Here is a 22,092-nt window from a genome sequence, read left to right as displayed (position 1 = left end):
ACACATTCCTTGTCTCCTGGGAGCAGAAGGATGTGACTGACTCCTGGGGGACAGCTCAGGAGGAGCAGGGGGTTGCAGAAGAGGGAAGGAAGCCCCGATCCTCAGGAGGTGAGTGTGCTTGGGCTGACGGGGTGTGTGTGCACACCTCTGGTCCTTTGGTACCTGCTGCACAGCCACCTCCTCCCTGGCTGCCTTCCAGTCACCTGACCCCAGCACCTACCCCCACTTGCTGGCGAAGAGCTCTCCTGGGCCCTCTTTAAGACCATCTCCACGGGGTGCTCCTGGGTGGCTCAGTGGGTTAAAGCCTCTGCCTTCGGCTCAGGTCATGATCCCAGGGTCCTGGGATCCCAGGGTCCTGAGATCAAGCCCTGCATCTGGCTCTCTGCTCAGCAGGGAGTCTATTCCCCTTCTCTCTCTCTGCCTGCTTCTCTGCCTACTTGTGATCTCTGTCTGTCAAATAAATAAATAAAATCTTTAAAAAAAAAAAAAAAGACCATCCCCACAGGGAAGGTCTCTCACATGGAGACTCTGCGCTTAGGGAATCTAAGGGACAGCAGAGGTCTGCTCCTGAGAGCAGGGCTCAGCATGGAGGGGTGTGCAGCTGAGGGGTACAGAGTGAGTGGACTCTGTTTCTCATGGCCTTTGGTCGTGAGATGTTGACACAGTCACCCAGCTACCCTGGGTTGCTAGGCAACTCTGGACACGCTGATGACCCCCAGGGCAGGTGGCCAGGCAGGCATACATCAGGCCGCATTCCCCATGTACAGAAAGCTGGGCACTCAAGGGTAGTAGGGTCTCCCACCCTGGAGGGAGTCCTGGGGGAGTGACAAAATGTTTATCTTTTTACCTGGCAACAGAGTACCAACGTGTCTGTGACACTCAACCTACTTCCCCCGGCAACTTCTTCCTGGCCCAGCATGAGGGTCCATTCCCCATTTGAAGAAGCAGGACAGGAATTCCCAGGACAGTGTGGCTGGAGGGCCTGAGGGACATCTGCTAAGCCAAGAGCACATGAACGTGATTTGAAGAGGTGGAAGCCCAGACACAGCACCCATGAGGTTCCCCATGGTGAGGGGGTGCTCAGGGGCAAGCCTGGGGGTGCACCTGACACTAGAGGAGAGACAGAGGGCCAAGGGCTCTGAGACTGATGGGTGAGGAGCCCTAGTCTGCAGACAGAGTTCTCCCCAAAGATCAACCTCCTCCTTTCCCAGCAAGCACCCTTCTCTGAGCCCCTTCGGCATCTCCTAGAGTCCTAAAGACTAGAGTCCTAAAGACAAGTCACAGTGCTGTGTCAGACACACTATTCCAACGGCTTTCCACGTATGAATGTATCATATATTTCATGCATTTAGATCTCATACTAACTCTGTCAGCCAGGTATTTTGATTATTCACATTTCATCGATGATAAAAACAGAGATACAAATGGGCTCAGTAACATGGTTGAGGCTGCCCTTGCCGCTAAGTGGCAGGATCAAGAACTGACAGACTAAGTTTTAGTATCTACTTGACAGAGGAGAAACACAGGGCCAGGGAAATCAGCGCACTTGCTTGAAAACTCCCACCTCAGGCAAGAGCTGGATGTAATGGAACAGAATGGAGAGGGACTGCTGAGCTTATCTTTGGCCATGTTAGTTGGAGTTGACCTGATGGAAGGACAGACTCCAGTCTCCATGGGCCCCAAGTCTGTGATCTCCAGGAAGAAACACTTGGGCCATGAGTCAGCCCCAGGTGGTAGAGACTAGTCACACTTGATCCGCATTTGAATGTCATCATCATCATGAACTCCTGACCCCAGCACCAGCTGACTGTGGGGTGCCCACTTGCTCCTCTGAAAGAGAGCAAGGAAGAGGGGATTCTGAAGGCTACTGCCCCCTGAAGACAGTAGGGACAGAGAACACAGCCCTAGCTCTGTTCAGAGAAAAACAGCCACCTCCAACAGTAGCCATTGGACACGTGAGAGCCAACAATGGGGTGGGACATTTTTATTTGCAGCAGTGAAGTCATGACATTGTCCCCAAGTGCCCCTGGGCGTCCACCACCAGTGGGCCCTCACAGAGTTTGGGCACAGGGAATTCTGCCCACCTCACCCCATGCCTTCTCCGCCGGCCTTGCAGCTCCGAGCTCCTCTGCCTACAGCAGAGGGCAGCAGAAGCTTGGCTCCCAGGTCCTGCCTCTACGGACCCTCACCCCCCTCCACCCCTCAGCTCGCACTAAGACACAATGCTCCTGGAGCCTGCCTCTGTGGATTGGAGAGGTCCTGGGATCCCCAGGATGCTCTCTAGCCCTCCTCCACTCTTGGCACTGGCCCAGTTGGCTAGGGTGCTTGCCGGGGGCCCTGGCTCGGGCCAGCGTTGGGACCCACCTTACAGGGCCTACACAGCTCAAAGTCCACATCCCAAAGGTGGGGCTCAACCAGGGGATGGTCAGAAAGCTGGGGCAGCCATAGTGAAGAAAAGCTGAAACACTTTTATCTGGGTGGTCTCCCATCCCCAGGTGAGCTGGATTCAAGATCAGAGCAGGAAACTCCAGGGAGAACAGAGAGAACCCTAAGAAGAGCTCAGGGTCTGCTTTGTTATTGATTTGGGCAGAGGGGCAAAGCCCCCAGATCAAGCTGGTGCCCAGAGCCTGGCACCACCATTCCCGTCCTTATCAGCTATAGGGTGGGCACATGAGGGATGAGTGAGCGGAGGAGCGCAGGGACCATGTGCCTTCTCCAAGAAGAGAGCCAAGTTGATGGAGAGCCTCTTTAGGCCGCCCTTCATCTGCATGTGTGCACACAGAAGTGGGAGAATTAGCAGGAGCGTGTGTGTAAACTGAGGGTGTCCATCAGCGTCTGCGTGTGCATGCCAAAGGAGCATAGCGCAGGGGACTGAGCCCTGCAGCATGGAGGCTGCGGCCCCAGGCTGCAGTACGGACGTGAGCAGGTAAACAGAGCCCCGGAGCACCAACAGGAGAGACCAGAATAGGAAAGCTAAGCTGAAAAATGGGACAGGTGGTTCTGCTCCCGCATGCCCCTCCCCTGGGGCCAGAGCCCAGAGAAAGCAGCAGATCAAGGGGGACAGAGTCTTGGGCTACCAATGTCCACACAGGAGAGGGCACAGGGCCGCTGAGTTGCCTGGCACATCTCCAGGTCTCCATGCTGATGACAACTATGGTGAGTGGCTCCCCTGGGCCCACCCACAATGTGTATCCATGCTCACGGGTGGGGGCGGAAGGGGGGACGCGGGGGGAGGCGTGTCCATGAGGCCATGTACGCAGGTTGGTTACACGTGTCTTCACATGTGCAGGCACACGTGCTGCTCACAGAGAGACTTCCCTTAAGCCTCCCGCAGCCACCCGGACCCCAGAGGCCGGGCACCCTCTAGGCACTGAGATCCACCACGATGTGTCGGTACACGAGCGTCTGTCCCTTGAAGCTGGGGGCCAGGAGCAGCTGGGCGTCGCCAGCAGGCATGTAGCAGAAGGCCCGAGGGGCCTGCACAGCCAGCTCCTGGAACCGCACGAACTTCTGGCGCCCCTCGTCCCACTGGTAGATCTGCGTGAAGGAGAAGTCACTCCCCAGCGCCAGGTAGCGGCGGCCGCCCACCAGGAAGGGCTGCATGGCCAGGGAGCCCCTGGAAGGCAGGGCCTGCACTTCAGAGAAGCGGGTGCCCTCCCAGCGCAGGATCTTGGAGTCGCCGATATAGCGGCTGAGACACAGGTAGCTGTCGCGACCAGCACGGAAGTGTTTCACGGCCTGGGCGTCGGGCACCTGGGTCACCTCGCCCTGGGCCACAAACTGCTTCTGGGTGCGACTCCACTGGTAGATGACAGGCGCCTGGGAGCTGCTAGATACAATCAACCGTGGCTTGCCCTCGCCGTCCACAAACTCCAGGTCAGTGTCACGGTGCCAGGCATGCAGGGCCTGGTGGGAATAGAAGCCATTCTGGTGCCAGCGGTAGAGGCTGGTGGCGCCCGCCTTGGAGCTGTCAGCCACGGCAAAGTACCAGTCGCCATCAATGCGGAAAGCCTCAAGGTCGTTGGGCTTGCGCACGCGCTGTGGGTCGATGTCCTGCAGCTTGGTGAAGCGTGTGGTGTTGGGGTCCCAGTGGTAAATATAAGAGCCCCCAAACAGCTGGGCCACAACCATGTACAGCTGGCTGTCCACCACCATTGGCTTGCAGTGCACGGCAGAGGGGGCTGCGGGGAGGGAGAGAAGCAGCCTCAGGCAGGGTCAGGCAGCCCTGTAGGCCCCCACCCCATGCCATGCCGTTGGAAAGTAGGGGGTCACTCCCCTCCAACCCTGGCCCAGAACTAAGGCTCTCGGGGACAGTGGCCCTCCCACCGAACGTCACCCGCTTTTCCCAGCTGATCATGTGTCTCTCAGCATCACTCTCCCTCCACCCTTGCCCCCAGGGTTAAAACATCAGCTGACATGGAGCACAAAACAGGTGTCCCTACGTATTGACCAGGTGTTTACCTATAATATTGATTATGTAATGTTTATTGTGTGAAGCCCCTGGGCTGAGTGTGAACAACTGATCATCAGAAATGGATCCTGTTATTTTGCCCATTTAACATTGACAGGAGCAGGCTCAAAGTCCAAGTGACACCCAAAGTGTCATTTAGGGTGGCCGGATGCCAGGCAGTGGAAGGAGGAAGAGACTGAGCCCATCCATAGCCAGGTCATAGAGCCAAGGAACACACCATGACACTTTGATGTTTGGAGAGTTGTGTACAAAAACACATTATCCTAAGAATTCCCACTTTTGCAAGGGCTGTGAGGTACGAGGATGTCTGCACGAACCTCTTTCTGTTCAACAACCAGATCGATCTGACTGACCTCTTCTCAAGCACGTGAAGCACACAGGGCCACACTCTTCACCTGTCCTGGTGTCTCTGTTTATCAAGTCTCCTCCTTCCCAGCGCTGCTTTATGCACCCTCCTCCTCCCCATCCCTCCCCCCCGCCCCCCACCTAAGAAAGCCCGTGCTGAACCCCAGGCCTCTGGCAGTCACCGCAAATCCCTTTGACAGCCTTGTTCCACCTGCCCAGATATTCATGACTCCCCAGCTCCCAAGTTCAGACCATCCATGCCCACATACCCAAGAGCACCTCAAAATCCAGCTGGCCATGACTGGGCACACATCTACCCTCAAACCTGTTCCTGCTCTTCCTCCTCTATGTTCTCAATTTCCATCCATGGCTCCACCCAGTTGCCCCCTCCAGAAGCCTGGAGCCATCCCCAACACCTCCCTGTCCCTCACTCACCCACAGCCGATCAGTCCCAAGTCCTGTCAGCCCTTCCCTTCTGCTTTCTAATATAGTTTGTGTAGGATTGCTGTTATTCCTTCTGTAAACATTTTCTAGAATTTACCAGGGAGACCATCTGGCCCCAGATCCTTCTTTTGGGGGAAGGGTTTCTTTTTTATAAAAACTTCAAATTCCTTCAGAGATACAGGGTAATTTAAATTTTGTTTCCTCTTGTGTCAGTTCACTCCTTCATCCTAAATCTTTCTCTCCATCCCCACTACTGTTGCCCCAGTCCAGACTCCTGCCTATCCCCCTAATGGTGTGCTCACATGTCTTGCCCCATGCCAAGCCACTCTCCACACGGCATACAGAGAAACTGTTCTAAAATACCAGGTGGTTTGTTTCACACACTCTGCTCAAAACCTGTCCATGACCTGGTCCTCATGTCTCTTGGGTCTCATCTGCCTCTTTCCACCTTGAAACTTATGCTGTAGTCACATGAGCTCCTTATGGTTTACACATGCACGCACTCATGCACTAAGCTGTTACACACCTTCTTGAATTTGCTCATACTGTTCTTGCTGCCAGAATACCCTTGCCACATTTTTTTTCTGAGCTAAGTCTCCCTCAGCCTTCTAGACTCAGCTCAAATTCAGTGGATCCCAAACTGAGCTCACTAGCCACTCCTATCTCCTTCTTCGTTCACTGGAACCAACCAGTTACTCAAGCCAGGCACTTGGGCATCACCTCTGACTTTCCTTCACCCTTCAAGGCTCAAGTCAGGCATCCCCTCCACCAGAAAGCCCTCCTTGATTGCCCAGGGTACACTTCTCCTTTGTGGTCCTAGAACATCATATTCATATCTCCCTCCTCATACCCACCTATTATATGGATGTTATCTGTGTATATATTGGCCTCTCCCCAAAGACTGGAAAGTTATTATGAGCAGAGACCATGTCTCATCTATGCCTCTACCTGTAGGTACTCAGTGAAGAGGAACAATGGAGCCCAGCGCCTCTCCACCCCTTTAAATGTGGGCCACCAAAGCCAGCTGGGGGTAGGTACCTGGTATTCTATCATAATCTCGAAGCTGCCGTTCCACATAGTCCCACTTGAGGACAGTGCAAGCGCTGGCACCTGGCTGGGCCAGAGCTAAGTAGAGGTCGCTGGAGTAAAGGAAGGGCTCAGCTGACACCGCTGGGAAGGACAGGGTCTGGTACAGCACGAAATCTGTAGGGATGAGAGGTGAGCGGTGGGAAGAAGAAGGCTAAGAGCTTGTTGGGGGTTAAGTGCTGCTGGACCAGGATGGTGGAGGCTGGGGTTGCTTCTGGCAGTGCCTGTGAGCACCCCACGGAGACCTGCGGTGGGGAGAGGGGGGCACCTCCTACCGGTGGTAATGCAGTCGAACTCTCGCAGTGGCAAGTCCTGCACCTTGTGCTCCTGGAAGCGGGGCGGGCTGGCACAGTAAATGGGAGCCACAGTGGTGTTGGTGTGCGCCAGCCACTCCACAAGCCACTTGACCTTGCAGTCGCAGTTGAGCGAGTTGCCCCGCAGGTCCCTGGATCGCGAGGGTGACAGAGGGAACACAGAGAGGAGCAGGCTCCCAGTGGCTCTGCGCCCCCCCCCACCTCCCACCTGGGGGCTCTCTGGGCTTTTGCAAGTGGGTATAATCAAGGTTGCTGCTTGCTGCTCACATGGCATCTTTGCACAGATTAGAGAGAAGTCCCCCTTGGGCTAGATGCACCCCCATGGACATGGGTTTGGCCAGCGGAGCCAGGGCTGAGTTTCAGTCCCTGCTGGCCTCCTGGGTGAGGTGCCCTTTTGCAGTGTGTAACCTGCACCACTATGTCGCATCTCAGTTCCTTCAGACCTTCCACAGTCCCGGGTTGTTGCTTTTTTTCTTGTGTAAATACTGACTGATTATTGTGGCTATACAATAGGACATTAATGTATGATCAAATCAAACATGTGTTTTAAAAGCACATGTTTAAGAAGCATATACATACACACTGTGTATCCACGTAAACTTCCAGGAGGCATCCCCAAACGCAAGCCCTCCCAGGCTCTCAAGAACTTATGATCTTCCCAATTCTAGCTCACATGCCCCTCTCTCCAGGGACATGCCCCTCTGTGCCATTGTCAAAAGTGGTAGGGCTCAGACTTACAAGTCACTAAGGATATCCAGGGGCCGGAAGATGTCTCGAGGCAGTGTCTGCAAGTTATTGTTGGCCAGCGATCTGCAAGAGAGACCCCTGGGTCACCTAACTGAGGCCAAAGACCACAGGAGATTCGAGGCTTTGGTCCCATGTGTGTGTCCGTGATATACTCACAGGTGTGTCAAAGACTTGAGTCCTCTGAAGGTAAACTTGGATAGTGCCCAGATGTCGTTGTTCTCAATGAAGCTGGAGACAATGAGAATTTGTTGTAGATGCCACTCAGTATCCCAGACCCCCAATCAGCTACTTCTCTCCACCCCAGCTAGATTCCTGCCCGTGGTCTTAAGGCAGGCTTCCATTCTGATTCTGGTGACATGAATGAAGACTGTGGTGACAGGGCATCTGATCAGGGTGGTTTAGGCAGAGAGATGGATGAAATGACCATCTGCTTGAGTCCAGCCGTCAGAGGACTCAAGGGCTCTCCCTCTCCATTGCCCCCAGCCTTCCTCAACCAAGCTGCCCTCTCAGCCCACCCAGGCTGGGGTTCCCATTTCCCCCACTCCTTGACACACACAGGTACTGCAGGTGTGACAGTCCTGTGAAGGCGTTGTCTCCAATCAGAGTAAACTTGTTGGAGTTGAGTAACCTGGAGAGACAGAGAGCGGATTAGAGCTTCCAAGGGTGTGCCCTCTGTGCCAGCCCCCAGACTCCCACCCTGGGGCTTCCTCACAGTCCCGGGGCCCTGCTGCCCCATGTCGGGACCCCAGAGCACCCCAGCACCAAGAACAGCCAGAAGCTTGTTCCGGGCCCACAAACTGTTTGTTTCAAGGGTAGAAACAGTCAGGGGCAGAGCTCTTCTACCAAGCTGGGTCCTTCCCCAGTGTGTCTCTCTATCTCTGTGTCTGTGTCCATCCTCTGTCTCCCACCCTCACCCCAGCTCCCTCACTCCCTGTTAGACTGGTGGTGAGCTTGAGGGTAACCCATGTTGAAAAGGAGCTGGGGTAACTCACAGCACTCTCTCCTGCGACTGGGGCTTCAAACAGGAACAGCCCTTGTTAAAATTCCGCACCCTCCACACCCTCCCTTTTGACCCCCAGCTCCTTCTTCAGATCCTGGTCCCCGGGGTCAACTGTCTCTAAGATGAGCCCTGTCCCCTGCAGTGTTCATCTTCTGGCACCAACCCAGCTACTGCACCCAGTTCCTTTGGTCTCCAGAGGGGGCAAGTCCATTCCTCATTGGGCCCCAAATACCCACTGCTGGTTTTCACAAGCACGCCCCACCTTCCTTCTCCACACTACTGTTCCCCGCACCCTTCCTGACTATGCTGCTCCAGCTTTTGTGGCTTTCCTTACCAGCAGAATTTTAGGGGACACCTGCCTCTTAACCTGCAATGGCTACCTGTACTTGTTCTCCTCTCCCCAGCCCAGGATCTTTCCCCTTCTGCTGCCCCACCCCGTACCCGCCCTTCCCCAAGGTCCAGCGTCCTTACAGGAACTGCAGCAGGGGCAGGTGGGAAAATGCTCCATCCTGGATCTCTGAGAAGGCGGCATTCACCAGCGTCCTGCAGGGGACACTGGAGTCAGTACTGTGGGGACTACGCAGGGACTGGGGGTAGAAGGGCACCCAAGGTGAACAGGGCACTGCTTCTCCACACTCTTACCCTGGACACTCCCCATTTGACCAGCCTGGGCCCCCTACCTGGGACTATCTTTCTTTTCCCTTCAGAAACTCATTGCCTTTCTTCATGGCTATCCTCCCCTACGGCCTCCCTGAGCACCAGTGAACCCAGGCTGAGCTTCCCCTTCAGCCAAAAAGAAGGTTCCATTACCCACACCTTCAAGATCATCCAAATGCCCACCGTGTGCTAGGTGCTGTTGAGGGATGTGGCACTGGAATGGGGCGTGGGGGGTGGTTAGCCTCCTGCTCTCAAGGACCACACAGCCCATCTGGTCCCTGAGGCCACTTACTGCAAGGGACAGGCTGGCTGGCTCAGTCCAGAGTGGATGGAAGACCAATGCAAGGCGGTGGTCCCGTGCCAGGGCACTGTGTGGGTGTATGTCCCTTCCACCCCTCCCCCTGCTTCCACCCTCCCTCCCCCTACAAAAAGCCTTTCTGCCCTGGGAGTGACATCACAGGCAGGGGACCACATGCTCTTGTAAACAACCCCTCCCCCCCGTGTCCAGAGCCCTGCACACAGTAGGTCTCATTGATGCTGATGCCGGTGGTGATTCATTCTTGGCCCTAAACTCCTGTTTTCCCCAGCCATGGCTGTTGAGCCTGCATGACTACAGAACTCCCCGCAGGGCTGGTGCCTTGAATCTCCAGTCCTAAGGACCCCTGGAGTCCTCCTACTCCCCACACTTTGTGCAGGGGGAGCAGGGGTTTTCCCTATCCACTGTCAGAAGGCTCTTGCCTTGCTCCCTCTCTCCGCTCCCCCACCTCCTGAGCCAGGGCAGGACACTCACAGAGAGATGACCTCGGAGGGCAGGTTCCTGGGCACGGCCTTAGAGTCCACGCAGAAGGCGGTGTCCCTGGTGCAGGAGCAGCTGGGCGGGCAGGGTGGCGTCTTAGGGGGCCTCTTGGCACTGACTTGCAGCATCAGGCAGAAGCCGAGCGTGGACAGCGCCAGCAGCCGGAGCCGGGAGCCCCGCCTGGCCCGCAACCCCGCCATGCTGCCTGCAAGCTCTCTTGGGGGCCACCGGCCGCAGCCCCCGCCCCGCGGCTCTCCGCCACCCAGCGCGGGCTGCCACCTCCCGGCCACCGCCGCCGGCCGCCGCTGCCGCAGCTGCCGCAGCTAGGAGCCCGGCTGCCCGCTGCGGAAAGCGGACTCCTCCGGCCCTCGGGCGCCGGTTCCGTCCCCACCCCTGCTCGTTCTCGCGAGCCGGCAAGGAGAGCTGCGCGGGCCCGGAGCCGAGCGAGGGCTGACCGGCGGGGGCGGACGCGGGCTGCGGCGGGGGCGCGCGCAGGGCGGGCGGGGGTGGGGCGCGGTGGCGGGGGGAGTCCCGTGCTGGGAGTAGCCCAAGAAAGGAGTGGTTGCGGCGGTCTCCGGGGCCGGCGTCTGCTTGCACGTCCGGCGCCCAGAGAGACACTCGCGAGTGCAGGTGTGCGAGGTGTTCAAGAGCATCGTCTGCTGGCATGACTGTGCACGTGTGTGCCTCTGCCTCTGCCTCTGCACGGGCACTTGCACGTAAGGCGCCTATCCCCTCGTGGGGGCATTGTTGCACTGTGGATCCCCGTGCCTCTGTGTGTCTATCTGCCGTGACCCTCAGGGGACATAGCCTCTAAACAAGAGTTCATGAGTGTGTAAAGCCACATGTGTGTGTAGCTGTGTTCACATGTGTTTCCACGAGCCAGTGAACAGAATGTGCCTTTGTGTCTCTGGGAGCTGAAAAGGGAAATGTTTGTCACTGAGTCCGAGTGGGAGTGTGTGGAATTCTGGAACAGCTCTCCCTACCCAACCACAGACTGTTGAAGCTGGGTTGAGCCCTGGATGTTTCCCAGGCCAGCTCTTTGTCACAAATGAGGAAACAGAGGCCCAAACTAAGAGGAAAGCAGACCAGCTTGGTGTCACATCTACTGTGTGTTGTGTACTCTGCGTGCTTAATCCTTCCAACCTTTTAAGGTAGATGATATTAATCCCCTTTTACAGATAAGAGAAGTGAGGCTGGTGGTACCAGAGGAAAGGGACAGAACAGAGATTTCAACCCACTCTGCCCCAACTCCAAAGTTCAGAGTTATACTTCCGTACCAGGGCTTTCCAAAGCGTGGTCCAGGGAGTCCAGGAGAATCTTCCGGGGAGTCACTGACGTCAAAATAATTGTCCTAAGAATGTTAAAACTTAATTTAACTTTTTTAACTTTCATACTCTCACAAAAGTACCCTGGAGTTTTCCAGAGGCTACACCATGTATCTTCAACTAAGCCAGCAATTAAAGAGATTTGCAAGTGGTACCTGGGCAGCTCAGTCCACTGAGTAGCCAAAGACTCTTGATTTTGGCTCAAGTCATGATTTCAGGGTCCTAGGATGGAGCCCAGTATGGGGCACAGCACATAGTCTGCTAGAGGATTCTCTTACTCTCCCTCTGTCCTTCCCTCCGCTCATGTTCTCTCTCTTTCTAAATAAATAAATCTTGAAAAAAATAAAGAGATTTGCAAAAATGTAAAACAACGACACTCTTATCTCTCATTTTTTTTGCTTTGTAAAATCATTTTTAAGATTTATGTTACATATGTTAAAACAGAATGGGTTTATTATTGCAATTTTCACTAATTGATTAATACTTTTAAATTTCTCAGTAAATATCAATAGATATAACCCACATAAACAGAAGATCTTGGGGGTCCCCAATTTTTTTAAGAATGTTAAGGGGTCCTGGGGCTCCTGGATGGCTCAGTGGGTTAAAGCTTCTGCCTTTGGCTCAGGTCATGGTCCCAGGGTTCTGGGATCGAGCCCCACATCAGGCTCTCTGCTCTGCGGGGAGCCTGGTTCCTCCTCTCTCTCTCTCTGCCTGCCTCTCTGCCTACTTGTGATCTCTGTCTGTCAAATAAATAAATAAATAAAATCTTTAAAAAAAAAAAAAAAAGAATGTTAAGGGGTCCTGAAACCAAAATGTTTGAGAACTGCTGCTCTCCTCCGTGTTACTTCCCTGGGGTCTCTGTATGGGACTGATTGTGCTGAAAGTTCACACAGGGTCAGGGGAGCCTGGGAGTCAGGTGAATGGGCTGCCCATCTGGTGTTCTTTCCATAGCAGGCTAGGAAACTGAGATCGCTGGGTTTAAGATGTGTCCCCAGCTGTGCCCAGCCTCTGCCAGCAGGGACTTCTCTGGTCAGAGCTTACGTCTGCCCATGTTCTCTCAACCAGGGATGCCCTGTCCCTTTGATGCTCACTTGCCACTGCCCATCCAGCTGCCCGTGCAGCCCTCCGCATGCCAGCTTGTGGGACAACAAGCAATGGGGGTGGGGAGGGAGGCCTGGGCAGCTGGGCAGCCGTCCCCGCCCGTCCCTGGCACAGCTCTGCCCAGCGCACAAAGGGCGGAGTGATTCTTGTCCCAGCCACTGCAGCAGGGGAGCTGGAAGGGGAAAAAGAGGAGGTCCACATAGGAGGGGTGGCTACCTTAGGGCTCTCCATCACCCACGGTTCTCCCAGAGGAATTTAGACCAGAGACAGACAGAAAGGGGAAGACTTTGCCCTATTCTCAGCTAGGGAGAAGAGCTGTTTGGGGGATGAAATAGATGATGTTAATCATGACGATTGGATTGATGATGTCATTGGATCCTCACAACAGCTTGGAGAAGGGGACAGGACAGGGGGACTAGTTCCATTTCACAGCCCAACACACTAAAGGAAAGGCAGAAAGATGGATTCATTCAGGGTCGCAGAGCTGGCTAGTGAAGCATCAAGAGCTCCATATGCAGAAGAAATGAACTATCTACCGGTCCCCTGGAGCCCCTTCACGCTTGATGACCATCTTATACTTGCATATAATGACATGCTGGCTGTGTGCATGTTCTGTGCCCTGCAGCAGCTACAAAGCAGCCTCAGGAAACCATGGTCTCAGGGCCAGTCCCCAAGGAAGATAGGGCAATGAGAAGCTCCCGCATTGCTGATGAGAACAGCAGTGAGGTCTAAGTGGCAGGGGAAAGAGCAGCAGGAGGCCCGGAGATTTGGGGGTGGGGGGGCGTGGCAGCCTGGGTCAGCAAGGTGGCAGAGCAGAGACCATTGACCCTTCCCTGGCCTTCGGAGCTTGATGGCACTCAGAGAGGTGGAGAGGCATTGAGGGTGGGATTTCAGGAGGGAGAAAAGGCCTAAGTAAATGCCAACATGTGAGAAGTCTGCAGCAGAGCAGAGAACTGGGGTGGGGGGAGGGCGAATGGGGGGACAGCTCCCAGCTAAAGGTCCCTCCCTCCTTGCTTCCAGAGAAAGACCTCTACTGGGTCAGTGTCAGAGGGGTATGTGCTAGCATCTGAACTCCCATTATGAAACTTGAGGGCAACCTTCCTTCCCCAACCTCCAAACCAGCATAAGCAAGTTAAGGGAAAAAAACAGAAAAAGAAAAACCATAAAGCTTGTGAGAATTACAGCCTAAGGGCAGCCTGCAGGGGAGACTGAGGACCTGCGAGGAGAACAGAGACGTCTCTCTAAGAGAGACTCCTTTCTCAGCCCCAGCTGATGACCGCAAGCCCTCCACGCGGTGCCTGATCAGGACAAGCCCCACAGCTGGACCCTGCGGCCCCCCGAGATGCCCGCAGGGACCCCGAGATGCTTGCAGTCCTCCTTGGCTCTCCCACTGGCCTGCTGCCCACCTGGCTCAGGCCCAGTGCATGGGAGTCAGCCAATCAATCCCAGTGTTGCCAGGACAACCCAGGGGCAGGAGAGGGGCTCTGGGGGTGGGCAGGGGTGGGCACCACAGGCAGCTGTCTCCTACATCTGGCACCTGCACACATTTGCACATTTGAGAGGAAGACGCCTCCCCCTCCTCTCCAGACACCGCCACCGTCCCCCCTCACCCCCACCCCCACCCCCCACCCCCACCCCCCACCCCAGCCACCAACACACACTGTTCCTAGGACACTTGCTGCTAGAGGTTTCCGCAAATATTTAAAGGAACAGTTGGTGTGGGGTGGGGGGTGAGGAGGGTGGTGGGAGCAAACATTCCCCTCCCTCCTCTCTCTCCTTCCCTGAGCTTCTCAGTCACTCTCAGCTCAGATGTCATGCTGTTGTGCAACCTGGAGGCTGAAGGCCCTCCTGCTGGAGAGGAGGTCCTCATGGGGCCGGGGCAACTCGCCAGGTCTGGAGAGCTGGGGGCCAGCTCCTGACGGAAGGGCAGGACCAAGGTGCGAGGGAGCCCCCAGGCCAGGGACAGGAACTGGGGTGAAGTGTTGGAAGTAAAATAGCAGGAACCAGATGAGTGAGGGTGGGCCGCTGACTTAGACACTTAGAAAGTTCTAAGGGAAAAAGCACTGTAGAGACCACCCGGCCCAGCAAGTGGAGGAGAACGCAAGAGAAGGGATGCAGCCATGGGTCAATTTGGTTTAGTACAATAAAGCAACAGACACGGCTTTGAGGAGGGAGGTGAAAGAGCTGGAAGGGGAGGGGAAGGTCCAGAAGGGGCATCGCATGGGGTGAGGAGTATTCTTGAGGGAAATTTAGGGTCAAAGCGTTTAAAAAGAGGAGCCTATAAGGATAGGGTTATAGGTGGCACCAAACAGGTGAGATTTAAGAATGAAGAGATTGGTGGGTACCTGGGGGGTTCAGTCGGTTAAGCGTCTGCCTTTGGCTCAGGTTGTGATCTGAGGGTCCTGGGATCCAGGCCCGCATCAGGCTCTCTGCTCAGCAGGAAGCCTGCTTCTCCCTCTGCTTGTGTTCTCTCTCTCTCTCTGTCTGTCAAATAAATAAATAAAATCATAAAAAAAAAAAAAAAAGGAACGAAGAGATTGGGACCCCATCAGTCATCACACCCAGCCCTGTGCTGGGCTCTCTGGGCACAAAAGAGAAGTGTCAAGTGTGGAATCTGCTATCAAAAGCCTTCCGCTTGATCTCTGAAAATAGTTCACTGTTTACTTGATGCAGAAAACCTACCAAAATCATTCACATCATGAGGTTCAAATCTTCACGTTCATTTTAAGAACACTCATAAAACTGCGCCGGTCATCAAGGGCATGTACATCCCCAAAGCCACCAAGTATCTGAAGGAGTCACTTTACAGAAGCAATGCAGGCCATTCCATCATCGTAACAGTGGAGCTGGTAGGTGTGCCCAGGGCCAAACGGTGGGCTGGACAAAGGACCAGTGGCCTCAGAAGAGTGCTGAATTTTTGCTGCACCTGCTTAAAAATGCAGCGAGTAATGCTGAACTTGAGGGTTTAGATGTAGATGCTCTGGTCATCAAGCACATCCCGGTGAACAGAGCCCCCAGATGAGCCGCTAAATTTACAGAGCTCATGGTCGGATTTTCCCCACACTGAGATGATCCTTCCCGAAACAGAGCAGACTGTTCCCAGCCCAGAAGAGGAGGTGGTACAGATGAGAAAGATAGCCCACAAGAAGACTGGAAAAACAACAGCGTATGGCCTGGGGATAAATTCAGCCTAAAATAAATATGAAAAAAAGTATGTGGGAAAGGCCTTTAGCTTACAAACAGGCCCATAGCAAAGACTGAAAAACCACAGTAGTAGGTAAAAATGTATAGCCAGAGGGGACGGAGTTTTCAGAATTAGGAAAAGAATGGCTACCAGCAAGGGAGGATAGATACCAGATATGTGGGAAGAGACCAGGCAGGTGGCATACTTGAAGTGAAAATGTGAGGCTCTTCGAGAAATGGCCACATGCAAACCCCCACACTGATGCCAAAGCATCCACCTGCCTCCAGCAGGACCTCCTGGGTCTGCAGGCACTGTCTCTTTACTCCCCTTCCTGACTCTCATCCCTGTGACGGGGGAAATTCTGCTAGGAAGTATAGTGGACTCCGCACTGGGTCAGACCCCTGGCTGCCTGAGAGGTTCAACCTGGCAAAGGACCAGGGAAAGCCACAGACTGCAGGGGCAGGTGCCAGCAAGAAAGGCGGCCAACGCCAGGAAGACACCTACGGTGAGAGGCGCAGATTGCCCAAGGGCAAGTTTGCTCAGCTCACCCAGCTTTGCTCTGGCTGAAGCCAAGAGGACTCATGTGCCAGGGCCAAGGGCCCTCAGGGGCTCTTGCAGCTGGCTTATCGGGACCTCAGTCCTGGAGGGCCAGGAACAAACAGGCTTCAAAGTCAAGGGCTTGGCTGGCAGAAGGGGGCCGGATCCTTCACCTCTGTTGGCTCTCCCTACCAGCACATATAAGACCCTATCTGCACTTGGGAGATGAAAGGGTAAGGTGCCTGCAGCAAGATGGATGTGGGCAGCAAGGAGGTCTTGATTGAGAACCCGCCGGTGAGTATGACCATGTGGGGACATGTGTGTGAGCTGGGCTCTGCCTCATCCAAGCTCTTCGAGCTGGTCTCTTCACCTTGCTTCATTCATTGAGTTAATGAGGACCATGCTAAGTCAAGTCAGGGAACACCAACCACTAAGGGAGAGTCCCTTGGGGAGAGGGACATGGCAACCAGTCATTCCAGCATGAGGGGCCGAGAGCCACCCCAGTGGTCAGTGGAAAGGGCTGCAGAGGGCACTGTGTAAGCAGCCACTATGCAGGGAGTCACAGGAAGCTTCACAGAGAAAATGACTTTTGAGCTGGCTTCAGAATAGGTAGGAGCTCACTAGGTGGAGAAGGCAGGCACTGCAGGAAGAAGGGGTAGTATGTGTAAAGGCAAGGAGGTGTGAGAGAGCACACCCCATCATCAGATCCTCCCCACACTGAGATGATCCTTCCTGAAACAGAGCAGATTGGGGGAATTGTTCTGGGGAACAGAGAGGGATGGGGATGGCTGGGGTGCCGGGGTATAGAGGAAACAGCAAGAGATGAGACTGGTGCTAGACTTCACATCTAAGCATTTCTGTTGGAATCCAGGCCACCTCCTCCAAGAAGTCTTCTCTGATCTCAGCCCTTCTCTGCACATCCGTAGCATTGGTGTCACGGTGTGGGAGGGTGTCTAGCTTGTGCAGGGAAAGAAACACCCTCTTCATGACCTCATACCTGTCTCTTTCCCTGTCCCACCATGTCAGGATTACTCGGCAGCCCCCCAGGGCCGTTTTGGCCTTCCCTGCTTCCCTTCAAGTCTCAAGCGCCTTCTCATCATAGTGGTGGTGATAGTCCTTGTGGTCGTGGTGATTGTAGGGGCTCTGCTAATGGGTCTTCACATGAGCCAGAAACACACTGAGATGGTGAGCAGACCCAGAATGGGGTAGGCAGTGGGTAGAGGACCCGCCAAAAAGGGGGGCTGGGTGGGCTGGGCAGAGTGAACTGTTCGAGGGGGATGGAGGGGATGAGGTAAGGGGTGCCTCAAGAAAGAACAGAAGCAGGAACAGGGTGGCAACCCTGGCTTTGGCTTTTCCACCAGGCCTGTTGCTGGCCTGGCAGCCTGTTCCTTCTAGCATCTGGTCCCACCCAACCTGTCTGGGCTCTCAGCAAAGAAGGGATTGCATTTTAGTAAAGAGGGCTAAGGGCGGACATGGGGACCAAAGGGATGAGTGGAGAAAGAGAAATACCAGGCCACCCTGTGCCCTCCCCCAGGTCCTAGAGATGAGCCTTGGGGGGCCGGAAGCCCAGCAGCGCCTGGCCCTGCAGGAGCGTGCGGGCACCACTGCCACCTTCTCCATTGGCTCCACCGGCATCGTAGTGTATGACTATCAGCGGGTGGGTATCCCTGAGCCCCTGACCCTGGGGAGGTGGCCCTATGACAAGACTGCTAGACCACGCAGCTGTGCCACTCCATGCGCATCCATCTCTCCCCAGCCCCTAGCCCTTTCCTTCCCAGGCTGAGCCCCAGATTCCAACAGGTCTCCCTCTGGGGCCTAACCTAGAGGCAGAGGGCCCCGGATCAGGGTTAGGGAGTGAGCAAGGCAGGGCCTTCCTGAATGCACTCTGGGGTTCCTGTGTTCAGCTCCTGATTGCCTATAAGCCAGCCCCGGGAACCTGTTGCTACATCATGAAGATGGCTCCGGAAAACATCCCAAGTCTTGAGGCTCTCACTAGAAAGTTCCAGAACTTCCAGGTAGGTGTGTTGGTGAGGAGGAGGGGGTTGTCCTCCTCCCAGGGCTGCTGGGAGGAGCATTTGAGATGGCAGCTGTTTGTCACCTGTAAAGTCCTACTCCCGGGGGGCTGCCAGGTGTGTGCCCTTCTCTAAACTCACCTGTGCCACACCTTCCCTACCTGTCCCCCAGCTCTTCTCTGATGCTAAGCTGCTGGTCTCAGCTGAACCTCACCACCTGGGGGCTTCTGACTCCAGCACTGCCCCCTCTTCACTGGTGAGGAAAGTAAGACTTTTAGGAGGCTCAGAAAGTTGGCCCGACATGCCAGAGGTCCCACGAGAAGGGCCACAGGCAAGACAGAAACTCGGGTCCAGGGCTCCAAATCATGCGTTCTTCCCAGGTCAAGCCTGCAGTGTCTACTTCTAAGCTGGGCCAGGAAGAGGGCCACAATGCTGGCTCAGCATCCCCTGGGGACCTGGACTTCCTGGGCACCACAGTGAGCACCCTATGTGGCGAGGTGCCTCTCTACTACATCTAGGACTCCACAGGTGAGCAGGTGTGACCTGCAGGGCTGTGAGCAGCAGTGGCCCAGGAAGGCTGACGCCACCTTGACATGTCAGCTGACCAGGAATTGGGGAATCCACTGAGCTGGGTCATCTAGGGAGCTGGGCCCGGGGGTGGGGGTCATAGATGGCCCCCTCCCAGTCCCTCTCCCTGACGTAATAAACAGTGTTTCTTTGCTCCCTAGGACCTGTGGAAGCCCCAAGTGAAGAGGAAAGAGCCATGCGCTAAGGCTCTTCTGCAGAGAGGCAGAAAGCTGCTCCTACCCACACCACAGACACTGGAGCTGGAGAAATGGGAGCTGTGGGGAGAGGTGGGAGCGGGCAGAGGAGATGCGGCTCCTAGGGCCAAGGGTTTCCTAGCACGAAAGAATAAAGCAGCCTGACTGAAAAACAAAGGATGCGCCTCTTCCATCCTCCCACACCCCCTCAGTCCTGCTCTTGGTGGGGCCAGTTAGGAGACGGATAGGTCCCTGGGGGAACGACGGGGCTTTCCCTCTTCCCCCCTCGGTCAGGGCGTGATGGGGGACAGGGGGCAGTGGCGAGGGGACGAGGCAATCCACGGGCTTTAGGCGCCCTCCAGTGGTGTCTCCCGAGAGGACGAAAGACAGAGACAGAGACCGACAGAACTCGAGAGACAGGGACCGCGATGGGAGAGGGTGAGGGTCCGAGAAAGGCAGAGATCGACAGACGCCTGCAGGGAAACGCTGTCGGAGACCATGGGGCGGAGGCGCGCAGAAGCCGCGGAGCGACCTGACAGCGAGTCCCGCTACCCGGGACGGGGCTCGGGCCCGGCGCCCGCGGGACGAGCTACCGCTAGAGGGCACCTCGCGAGAGCGGCCGTCGGCCGGGCACCCCGGGGCCCGGCGCCCCCTCCCAGGCCCCGCCGGCCCGCGCCCCGGGCCGCCCGAGCCCCCTCCCGGGGCGGGCCCGCTCCCCGCCGTCCCCGCCCCCGGCTGGCGCACAGCCCGGCCCGGCCGAGAGCTGTCCGGGACCCGAGGGGGGCCGAGCTCCCGGCGAAAACCCGCCCTCCAGCGAGCTCATTTCCCTAAAAAGGGGGGGGAGGGAGGAGAGAAGGAAAGAGGAAAAGAAGGGAAGGGAGCAGAGAAGGCTGGAGGCGCAGGGAGAGGGCCGAGGAGCCGGGCCGGAGAGGGGGCGGGAGACAGGAAGGAGGGGGGCGAGGACAGGGAAGGGGGAGAGGTAGGGACGCGCGAGGGGGGGCAGCGCAGGGAGGGAGCGCGCGGGCGAGCGGAGGGGAGCGCCCTCCCCTCGCCGCCAGTCCTCCGCTTCCCCTCTCGCCGGCTCCCGCGTCCGGGCGCGACCTGCCGCCGCCGCCGCCACCGCGCCCGCCGCCGCCACCGCCGCCGCCGCCGCCGCGCCCTCCAGCATGCCCGGCGTGGCCCGCCTGCCGCTGCCGCTGCTGCTCTGGCTGCTGCTGCTCCCGCGCCCGGGCCGGCCGCTGGACTTGGCCGACTACACCTATGACCTGGGGGAGGAGGACGACTCGGAGCCCATCAACTACAAAGACCCCTGCAAGGCGGGTAGGCGCCCCCCACCCTGCCGACCGGCCGCGGGGCGCAGGGGCCGGAGCTCGGGCAGGCCCGGCGGGGAGGCGCGGGCTGCTTAGGGTTCGGGGTTGGGGGAGGACAGTCCAGTGTGGGAAGCCGGGAGCTGCCTGGTTGGCAATGCAGTGGGGAACAAAAGAAAGAGGGAGAGAGGGAGGGGGAACTTTGGGGGACTTTTAGGACTGAAGTTTTGCTGCTATTTGTGGAAGCTGCTGCCGCTGCCTTCTCTTCCCAGAGGATTCCTGGGGAAAGCTCCTCGGGTCCCGGGAGAAACCTGCGGCCAAGGAGGCTTTTCCTCCTGCAGGAAACTTTTCTGGCCAAACTCCTGTGTGTGTGTGTGTGTGTGTGTGTGTGTGTGTGTGTGTACACGCGCGCACTTCTCCCCTAGCTCCGGCTCCAGGACGTTGCTGTGTTCCAGCCTGTCTGGGCTACCCCCCAGCCGGCACATCTGTCTGCCCAGGCGGTGCGGGAGGCCTGCATCTCCGAGGAGCAAGTCTCCTGAGGCCCCCTATCCAGCCCAAATGAAGGAAGAAAGTTTTTCAAGGGATCCTCTGATGTCATGTTCCTGGGGTATCCCTTGGTCCCCCCACCAAACACAAGGCTTCTGGGACAGAGGAGTCAGCTGTCAAAGTTAGAGAAGCCAGCCATGGAGGGGGGATTACCTCTGCCCTTAGGTGCCAGAGGTACCTACCAAGGCCAAGTTGAGGTGAAAAGGGAAAAACCACAGAAAACTCAAATACTGTGTATCAGTTCTCTTAGTCCAAGACACTGGAGCCTAATTAGCTGAGGTCAGAGCCCTGGAGCCTGTGTTTGTCTGTGTGTGTGTGTTTTTTTGTCCATGAAGACCCCATGTAACCCCATCACTCCTGCTGGACCCAGAGGGGTCTTGCCCCTGGAGTGACCAGATGGCCAGGCACTCAGGCCATTTGCCTAATCAGATGACACTGAACAGGGCTGCCTGGAGCAAGAGAACACACAGGCCATAAGATACCATCAAAATCTTTCCTCAATTTCCTGCCTCTGATTTTGGCCTGTCTCCAAATAGCTAGGACCAGGGTAGTGGCCTGGTCCACTAGAGTGGACTTCTAGAGTTCTAGAAGTGCCTGTATGTGGCATAAGGGGTTGGATCCCTTTATTCTTGACCCTGGGCTCCCTACTTTGGGTGGATGGATCACAGCCAGCTACAGAAAAGGTAGACCCTTCCTCTAGTGGGAGGAGGAGAAACCAAATCTCTTCAGCCCTTCTCCACCCTTGCCGGGCTGTGGGTAAACCAGACACTAGCCATCATCTTTCTCCCTGGGCTTGGAGTGGGCATGAGGCTAAGCGGATGGATCTTGGGCTTTGGAGGCTGGCAGACCTAAGCTGTCAATCCTGGACCCACAACTCATTAGCTCTACCGCCTGGGGAATGTTAATTATCATCTCTGAACTTTGCTTTTCTCACCTGTAAAATGGAACTGGTCCTATGTCTCTCTGTAGAGTTGGTGGTAAAGATTAAATATGAGAACATATATAAAACACTTATTAGAGATTAACACACAGTAAGCACTTAATAAATGTGTGCTGCCTACTCCCCAGTTTTCTATGCCTCACACTCCCACTTCATTTTTTTTTTTTCTGAAGGAATGGGCTGGGTTTGCAGGAAAAGGGAGTGTCTCCCTGTCCCTGTCCTTGTGTCACTTATTCATTCAGCGGATCAACATGGACTGAATGCTAAGAATATGTGTCAGGCCCTGAGCTTGATGTTGGGGGAGAAAGAGAAAAGTGTAAGACATGTCCCCTGCCTTCAGAGGGCTTCCAGTCCAGGAGGGGCACAAAATGGATGGGGATGTAATCAGCTGCACCAACCAAGATGCGTTCCGTGCCATCTTGGAAGGACAGGGCTTAAAGGCTCAAGGAGCCTCTTCCCCTACTGCAGTCCCGGCGACAGTGGTGGTGGCAGAGAACCAGGGGTCACGGGAGGCTGGGA

General features: G+C 56.0%; 3 protein-coding genes across 5 annotated transcripts in view; 2 read left to right on the top strand and 1 right to left on the bottom strand.

Moving 5' to 3' along the window:
- Positions 1 to 1,969: 1,969 nt before the first annotated feature.
- LGI3 (leucine rich repeat LGI family member 3) lies at positions 1,970 to 10,060 on the bottom strand. The gene is made up of 8 exons (XM_044225188.1): positions 9,855 to 10,060; positions 8,879 to 8,950; positions 7,964 to 8,035; positions 7,564 to 7,635; positions 7,399 to 7,470; positions 6,622 to 6,791; positions 6,299 to 6,463; positions 1,970 to 4,181 (listed from the first exon to the last, which is right to left on the bottom strand). Exons 1-8 carry the CDS (start codon positions 10,058 to 10,060, stop codon positions 3,364 to 3,366), a joined length of 1,647 nt encoding a protein of 548 aa, XP_044081123.1. The 3' UTR covers positions 1,970 to 3,363.
- A 6,135-nt stretch (positions 10,061 to 16,195) lies between these two features.
- SFTPC (surfactant protein C) lies at positions 16,196 to 18,953 on the top strand. Of its 2 annotated transcripts, XM_044268152.1 has the most exons (6): positions 16,196 to 16,301; positions 17,034 to 17,192; positions 17,542 to 17,664; positions 17,912 to 18,022; positions 18,400 to 18,547; positions 18,748 to 18,953. In XM_044268152.1, the coding sequence occupies exons 1-5, from the start codon at positions 16,260 to 16,262 to the stop codon at positions 18,535 to 18,537; spliced, it is 573 nt and encodes a 190-aa protein (XP_044124087.1). In that variant the 5' UTR covers positions 16,196 to 16,259; the 3' UTR covers positions 18,538 to 18,547; positions 18,748 to 18,953. The 2 variants fall into 2 exon arrangements, with proteins under 2 accessions (XP_044124087.1, XP_044124088.1); XM_044268153.1 differs by lacking the exon at positions 17,034 to 17,192 and having other exon boundaries at positions 16,207 to 16,301.
- Positions 18,954 to 19,864: 911 nt separating this feature from the next.
- The window catches only part of BMP1 (bone morphogenetic protein 1), a 42,311-nt gene continuing 40,083 nt past the window's right edge, over positions 19,865 to 22,092 (top strand). The window contains exon 1 of one of the 2 annotated variants that reach the window (XM_044225185.1): positions 19,865 to 20,100. In XM_044225185.1, coding sequence (XP_044081120.1) covers positions 19,947 to 20,100 — 154 coding nt within the window. In that variant the 5' untranslated portion in view covers positions 19,865 to 19,946. The remainder of the gene's footprint in view (positions 20,101 to 22,092) is intronic. The other variant, XM_044225187.1, reaches the window with a different exon arrangement.

This window comes from Neovison vison, chromosome 11 (genome assembly GCF_020171115.1).
Source record: "Neovison vison isolate M4711 chromosome 11, ASM_NN_V1, whole genome shotgun sequence".
In the NCBI taxonomy this organism is placed as follows: Eukaryota; Metazoa; Chordata; class Mammalia; order Carnivora; family Mustelidae; genus Neogale; species Neogale vison.
The sequence above is the reverse complement of the archived record's forward strand: the minus strand, read 5'-3'. Positions and strand labels throughout refer to the sequence as shown.

Bases quoted from the DNA above. Each gene is read 5' to 3' on its own strand.
- LGI3 (XM_044225188.1), bottom strand. From the start codon at position 10,060: ATGGCGGGGTTGCGGGCCAGGCGGGGCTCCCGGCTCCGGCTGCTGGCG. The intron at 6,792-7,398 runs GTAAGTCTGAGC...CTCGCGATCCAG, and splicing joins CTGGATATCCTTAGTGACTT to GGACCTGCGGGGCAACTCGC. The intron at 4,182-6,298 runs GTACCTACCCCC...CCCTCCCCGCAG, and splicing joins AGATTATGATAGAATACCAG to CCCCCTCTGCCGTGCACTGC.
- SFTPC (XM_044268152.1), top strand. From the start codon at position 16,260: ATGGATGTGGGCAGCAAGGAGGTCTTGATTGAGAACCCGCCG. The intron at 16,302-17,033 runs GTGAGTATGACC...CCACCATGTCAG, and splicing joins TCTTGATTGAGAACCCGCCG to GATTACTCGGCAGCCCCCCA. The intron at 17,665-17,911 runs GTGGGTATCCCT...TCCTGTGTTCAG, and splicing joins TAGTGTATGACTATCAGCGG to CTCCTGATTGCCTATAAGCC.